The 7,878-nt window shown below is 29.6% G+C and overlaps 1 protein-coding gene across 5 annotated transcripts in view; it reads right to left on the bottom strand.

Annotated features, from left to right (window-relative positions):
- Positions 1–7,878, bottom strand: part of LOC107437256 (long-chain-fatty-acid--CoA ligase 5) — a 59,538-nt gene that overhangs the window by 5,909 nt on the left and 45,751 nt on the right. For all 5 annotated transcript variants that reach the window (XM_071178250.1, XM_071178252.1, XM_071178249.1 and 2 more), the window contains 6 exons: positions 7,248–7,336; positions 4,653–4,769; positions 4,519–4,572; positions 2,590–2,679; positions 1,545–1,649; positions 466–537 (listed from right to left, as the gene is read on the bottom strand). In XM_071178250.1, the coding sequence (XP_071034351.1) occupies positions 466–537; positions 1,545–1,649; positions 2,590–2,679; positions 4,519–4,572; positions 4,653–4,769; positions 7,248–7,336 (527 nt within the window). The remainder of the gene's footprint in view (positions 1–465; positions 538–1,544; positions 1,650–2,589; positions 2,680–4,518; positions 4,573–4,652; positions 4,770–7,247; positions 7,337–7,878) is intronic.

Below are 7,878 nucleotides of genomic sequence, written 5' to 3'. Positions count from 1 at the left end.
ATATATACACACATAGAAAGTTTAAACTTTATTATTAGAACTTTATTCACTAAAGAAAAGACAACTAAAACCTACAAATGTCACATTAGTTTAAAGAGAGACTACAGCAAAAATCAGGAAATATAAAGTTTCAACTAATTTTGTTTTAATATTTATAAAGTAAAAATTATGAATGAATAGACAAATTGACAGGGACTAAACTTTTCAATTATTTAAAAATAATTCCTTATCATATATTCCTTACAATATAAGTTTAAATTATCCACAAATTAGATGACTATTCTACATGTAATAAAATCATGAAAACACTTGGACTAGACGTTTTAAATTGCTTTGTCAATTAAACAATTTTAAATATTTCTACAATTACAGTTGTAACTGTCAAATATTCTATTTGAATCCAATATAACAGAATAAACTCTTAAAAAAAATTTAAAGGAAAAAAAAAAGCAATTTCATACAAACCTGATGCAATGAGTTTAGATCTTTTTTTCGGCCAAGTTTCAACAAGTGAGATAATACTGCACGCTTCACATCCTAAAATATTAAAATAAATACTTTTACATAAAATGAATAAATTAAATAATTATTTTTAAAAACGGCAGCTGTAATTTTATTTTAAGTAAATATTGCTGACCAGTACAGAAGCATTAAGGGACAGAAATATAAAATTCATTGATTTAATTCATATTCTTTAAAGTATTAAACAAAATGGAACAATATATAGATAAAAAAAAATTTAAGCAATATTTTAGCAAACCTTCAAATTATCTGAAATTATTTTAAACAATGAAATTTTATTTTTCATTCATTTTAAATTGAGATTAAATGATTCAAAACTGCTTCCTGATAAATTTAACAAAATTTTTTATATAAACTAGGGGTGATTGCATTCCTGGTGAACCCCGGAATTCCGGATTTTTCATACCATCCTTCCAGATTTAAAAACTAGGGGCAGGGTATGCGATTTTTTTCTGCAAAACTTGTGGAGTTCCACGTTTTTCAAGACCATAAATTAAGTCGAAATTGTAATATTATTAAGATTAAGTCTAAGAATAAGATTAAAGTCAAAACTCGCTACTTATATTCAGCAATTTAAAAATACAATATCGCAATTTGTATTTTCCCGCTCTTAAAATCCAATATTGAGATTTTTAAGTTTCTCTTAAATGAGTTACTATAAGGGTGTGATATTCTTCATTGGTATTTAATTTTAATTGTAAATCTTAGTTCAAAAAATCATATTAAACATGTATAGCATGGATTTTTCACTTTGTCTCACAGTTACCCCTGATACACAATATTTATAAAATAAATGTTATTGAACAAGTTTTAACAAAAATATAAAAGTTAAGCAGAATAATTTTTTTACACTTTTTTTTTGTAATAAGAGAAAATCAAAACACAATTTACTTTACAATTTTTACAGTGAATATTTTACGATGTCACAAATATTTCTTATTTAAGAATATAAAAAAAGTAAGACAGCAAATAGGAGCATAAAAAATTGAAGCATAACTACACTAAAATTGGCTCAAACTTACATCATTTTGGCAAAGAGTTTCAAATTCCATTTCTTGAAAACCTTTCTTTTTGGCCCAACGAATGAAAAGATTTCTATCAGGTACTACTATTCCAACTATAAAATCCTGTAAATACCCAAATGTTATTAATTTCAATGAAATTAAAAAGCAATAACTAATCATACTATAAAAAACTATATTTATTACTTACAGGGTGTGTAGCCAAATCGTTCAACAAAAAATAAGCACCCTTTAATCACTCAAAAAATATTTTTAAGCACTACATACATTGACAAAATGTAAAATAATTTTCAAAGACTTTACATGATCACGAGAAAACAACTAGTTTCTGATAAAGAAATCTTTGATTATATTAGCTGCTATAAAATGATCAAGAGATTTTTCAGTTCGATATCAGAACACAATTTTCGATATCAGAACACAGGGTAGAAAACAAAGTCTGAAATTGAGAACATCTTGCAAAATGCTGCAGAGTTGCACATGAGAGTGATCTTACCTGAACCCAGCTCAGTAGACGTATATGCAGACTCGCAAATATTTAATCAAACATGTAAAATGATTGTGGTTGAATGAATAATGAAAATTTTAAATAGAAAACAATGTGGAAACCACGATTTTTGCATAATTCATGGCAAAAATCAACATGGTAAAGAAAATATATCTACTTTTGGAAAAAGAAAAATTAAGTACTTTTTAAAAACACCTAATGAAAAAAGCACCTTTAAGAGTTTTTAAAAAATGAAAATCAAAAATAAGCACTTTTTGAAAACACTACGCACCATATTACATATGTTATCAACTGTCCTATGCCACAAAGTTTTAGGTATATTGACATAAATTACTTTAGTTGAGATATTGAATCAATATGTGAAGCAGTTATCATTCAAATTTATGCCTAAAATCAGACCATTCAACAGAATATTTATAAAGGAAATACATATATTAAGCAGTACAAAAATTAATAAAGTGGCTTTAATTCAAAATTTCAATCAAAAGTTAAAAAGGAAATAAATAATAATCAAAAGATGCAAGAAGGAAAACTAACTTGATTAGGATCTCCGTCCACATAAATTTGTGACACAATAGGACTTTGCATGTACACTCCTTCTGATTTTTCAGGAACAATGTATTCTCCCTATAAAAACAATCAAGGAGTTAAATCACGAAAATCAGAATTTAGAGCAATGACACTAGAAAATAATTTAACCGGTTTTGTAAACAATACATTAATTTTGAAATTTGTAGTGTGTCTACCACTATCTATTTCAATTCACTAGTATATAAGACATGTTAACTTGATTCTATCTTGAGGTACTTTTAGATAGATGAAGGTTGACGTTGTCGACAACCACTATCTCCATATTGACCCGGAAATGATGCAAACACACCTACTTTGACAGAAACTCCCACTTTGATTTGAACACGCCTACTTTGATGGATGGTCCGTATTAAAAAGTCGACTCGTTACTACTTGTGACTGCAACATAATTCACCTCATTGCGCTGTTGCTACTCAGTCTCGATCACACACAACGTTGACCTGTATACACTAAACTGCTAATGGCAACACACGAACGACCTCGACCGTGAACTTAATACAGCTCTCCCGGCTTCTCACAAAACAGCAATGAATCAACTAGTGGTATCCGTTCATTGAATTCTATCACAGATATTATTCTGGTGGGGGAGTAATGCAGTGTGCCTACCACTATCTACTTCAATCCACTAGTATATAAGATGTGTTAACTTGATTCTATCTTGAGGTACCTTTAGATACACAAAGTATCTAAAGATACTTCGTACATTGTTGTACATTGTACATACTTTGTACATTGTTGATAACAACTATCCCCACAAAATTAATTTTTAACATTGTATGATTCATTGATTAAACCTTATATGAGCATAATTTGTATTATTTTCTTCATTCCTCTATTGTTAACTTTTTTTTAACATTTATTTTTAAAATTTATTTTGTTCATTTGGTTAGATGCTCAGTTGCCATTGTGATGGATTAGAGTTATATCTGCTGTGGCAGCTTGACGTCCACCCAGATTTGAATTGAGGGGCATCAGCTTACTTGGGATTTAAAACACGATGCCAAACATATTACAACTATCATACACTCCGTCTTGCAATTGTGCAGTTTTAACTTGGACGATTTTTTAATTGTATTTTACGGTAGTGCCCTCAAAAAGTCCACCTCAAAGGATAGTTTGTCCCATTGCTTGATCCAGTAGTTCCCTTTTCTTCTGGTTTGGGCTCAAAATTACCAGGTTACAGAGTTGAACATCAATAGTCGTAAACCCAAAATTGGGTAGGTTTGTAAAATCTCCATTATTTTATTTCTCTGATGTTGGCAGGATTGATATATATAACAACATTTTTTCGACAAGGCTACGGAGTAGAGCCCCGATGGCTCAGGGGATAGAGCGTTCGCCTTCCAATGAGGTGAACCGGGTTCAAATCCCTGCAATGGCTTGTCAATACGAATTCCACATCTGGCTTGCACAGACCACAGTGCTGACGTGAAATATCCTCAGTGGTTATCACGGGTTAGAGTCCCCTTGCCGTTAGGCAAACCATGGGGGGTTCTTGTGGTCCTCCTCTCCATGTAACGCAAATGCGGGTTAGTTCCATCAAAAAGTCCTCCACGGAGGTAAATTTCTCCTAATACTTGATCCAAGAGTTCCCTTGTCTCCTGGATTGGGTTCAGAATAGCAAGGCTACATAGTTGAACATTAGTAGTCGTAAACCTGAAAATTGGGTTGGCTGTTCAATGGTGGTTATAAAATATAAAATAAAAGGCTACGGAGTTGAACATTGATAGCCGTACACCTAAAAATGGGTAATCTGTTTAACGAGGACTATAAAATAAAACTATCACCTCTTAAATAAGAAAACAAGAGTTTTTTAAGCATAAAAAAAATAGTATTAAAAGTTGTGAGCAACAAATTAAGATAATAGCATATTACCTGACTTAGTTTGAAAATATGCTTTTTCCTATCAATGACAGATAAAGTTCCATTCTGTAATAAAGAAAACAAAGCTATATAATATGAAGCAGTATTTACAAATTTAAATATAAAATTAGAGAAATTCGACTAACTTCATTCCATTTCCCAATATCTCCTGTATGATACCAGCCATCTTCATCAAAAACTTCTTTTGTAGCATTTGCATTCTTGTAGTACCCTTTAAAAACATTAGGTCCTCGGATACAAATCTAAACACAAATATGCAGTAAGAACAATGCAAAACAATTGAAGAAATAATAAGAAACACTGTTATCTAATTAAAACTTTTTCCGTTGTCATGTTATTTAAAGATATTATATGAAGTTCAAAATTTACAAAACCTCTGCTTTTCCACAAAATTTGAAATTAATCTCCGTGTAAATAACATCAATCAAAGCTAACATAACTTATTCAGATTCGCCAAAATAAATTATACTTTATAACCTATAAAATGTTAAGATCAACAGCTTTAAAAATTCTTAAAAAATTTAGGGATTTTTTTTTGTTGTAAACTTGAGGAAATGTTTAATTTTTGGCAATAAAAAACTTTGCATTCCATTTCTTCCGGGGTCCGACTTAGCCTAACTGTGGTCCGGGGCAAAAACTTCGTTATAGATAACAAGAAAATTGACTAGAACATAAAATAGCTGTAAAGTCCCTCCAGTCCAAATGTCAGATGAAATATCGTTCTCTTCATTTTATTGATTTTCTGACAATTCTATGCATACAATTTCTTGAGTCGTTTTTTAAAATTGTTATTGCAAATTTACAAATAATGTTCTTTTTGTAATAATGTTTTAAATAAAAAAATTAATTAATCCAAATAAGAAAGTTGCAAAAAAATAATACTAAATAATTTTCGAATTCACAACATTAAATAGTGAGAATGTAGATGTTTATAAATAAAACCAATTATTTATACTTTTGAGTATAAATATAAACATTTTATTATATATGGAATTTATTATATAATTTGAATAAACAATTCAAATTTATTATAAAATTTTGATATCGATTTCATTCAATTCAATTGAAATCTCATTTTCACCAAAAATACTGCCACAACTCACTTTTCACTATAAATGANTTTCAAAATCTCATATCTCTGTCAAAAAAAATCATAAAGTCATTTACTTTAGCGCATTTTAAAGTTAATGACTTGTACTTTGATGTGAAAAAAAAATTTGTATGCAAAAAATTTTGTCGCCAAATAGCAACTTGTCAGACTTGACATTTTTTTTCAAAAAAAAAAAAAAATTGTTTTGTTCAAATGTGCAAATTTTTGCATAAAATTGAGATAAATTAAATTAGTAATTTTTAGGTGAAAGTAGGAGACCTGAACATGATATTCTGAAATTTTTATGAAAATTGATTCATTTTTGAAAAAGTTATGACACTTTAAAAAATGAAATTTTTTCAGAAATTTTACTTATTAGCCAGCGTTATTATCCTGTTATTAATTATTCTTGTTATTAGTTTCTGTTTTGATAACTATTGACTGTAACAATTACGCCTACGTATTTAAACTGCCTCACCCCTTCAAATGTATTATCATTAGTCATAAGAGGTAAAACCTCAACTGCTGATTACTGATTGTCATACATTTTGTCTTATCCTGATTAATAGTTAAACCGAATGTTTTAGCAGAAGCCTCAAGCCTGGTAAAAGCCTCTAAGGTAACCTGTTTGGTACATCCAATCATAAAAATCAATATCATTTGCATAAGCCAATATTTGAACAGACTTTTGGATAATTGTGCCCCTAGTATTTAGATAGGCATCTCTAATTGCTTTTTCCAAAGCAATATTAAATATTGCGCAAGAGAGGGTGTCTCCTTGCAATAAACCTCTCTGCACAAAAATGTTTTGATAGTTCAGACATAAATTTTACTCTGCATTTGAAATCTTCACAAGGTTAACTAGTTTATATGGAATTCTAAACTAAATCATAGTATCAGCTTTTCCCTTTCAGAATCCGTATTGTTAGCTCCCAATAATATTTTAAGTATAAGAAGCAAGTCTGTCATGCAGTAGTATGGAGAAGATTTAAAAGTGTAATGCCTCTATAATTTGCATTCAATTTAGATAAGTGCTATTTCTTCAATCACATTTATATTAAAAATTTTCATGATAGAAAAAAAAATTAATACAGAATCTCCAACAATTTGAGGCTGTTGCCAAAAGAAAATATTGTCAAATTTTTAAAAAAACAAAAGAGAACCGGAGACTAAAACAAGGAAAAGATATAATCTCGTCATCAGCTAAAATGAAAAAAAAGTGCTTTCGGATATTGTATCAATATAGCCAAAGCAAAATAAATCAATACAATTTTGTGAGGAGCACCAAACTGTAAGATAAAATAAAAAATGCAAAAAAAAAAAAAAAAAAAAAAAAAAAAAAAAAAAAAAAAAAAAAAAAAACAATCATGCAAAAATTAGAAAATAAAAAGTCAAGAAAATATAGAATAAGACTCAAAATGTAATATACAAAGTGATTAGCAAATTCAAAAGCACGATCAATCTCCAATTCAGTATCCCCAGAGGTATAATTTGTTATGGGAACATGGAGGACTGTGATTAGGTGCAGATTGAACGTGCACCAGTCACCACTTACAACATGGGGGTCTACAGCCAACTGGATTCGAACGAACAAGGGACAAGATACTGGTAAAACAAAGTATCCTCTTACCTCACCAACATTGTCTTCAGCATGGTAAGATAGTTCAGGGATGCTCACTAGTTTGATGTGGTTACAAGGCAATGGTGCACCTACAAAACCTATGGGACATAAAAGAAAGAGTTATTAAGGAAAACATTCAGAACATGAAAATTCAAAGCAGGGTGGTTACAAACACTTTAAATATTGTAGACCGTAAATTTTATTATTAATTTATCTTTGTACATTTCAGGTTAAAATTTTTTGCTTGGTTGCTGGCTTTCTCTGCCATCAATTCTTCTTGTGGTGCTCATCAGCAAGCGTGACTCTAGGTCTTGTCACCAAAGAGAGCACCATTGTTTAGTGCATACATACTGCCACAGTGTCAAATTTGAGTGTCTTCAAAAGTTTACTCTTAACATATTAGAAAACATTCATACTTGCTATTAAAGATAAAAATAGTTTTGTTTGTTAAAATTATAACGAGATAAAATGTTTTTTTTCTTCCAAATATTAAATTTGTAAAGTGCCTTAAAATCAAATGAATTCATTTTCCATGACTTTTAAAACAGTTAAATTAAATTTCCAAATTGATAAAATTTCCTGTTTTGTTGCCATCTTACAAAAAGAGAAAGTGCCAGTGAAATAAATAAATAAAAGAAAA

The sequence above is a fragment of the Parasteatoda tepidariorum genome, chromosome 3 (genome assembly GCF_043381705.1).
Source record: "Parasteatoda tepidariorum isolate YZ-2023 chromosome 3, CAS_Ptep_4.0, whole genome shotgun sequence".
Taxonomy (NCBI): domain Eukaryota; kingdom Metazoa; phylum Arthropoda; class Arachnida; order Araneae; family Theridiidae; genus Parasteatoda; species Parasteatoda tepidariorum.
Note: the sequence above shows the minus strand (reverse complement) of the source record. Positions and strands in the feature narration are given on the sequence as shown.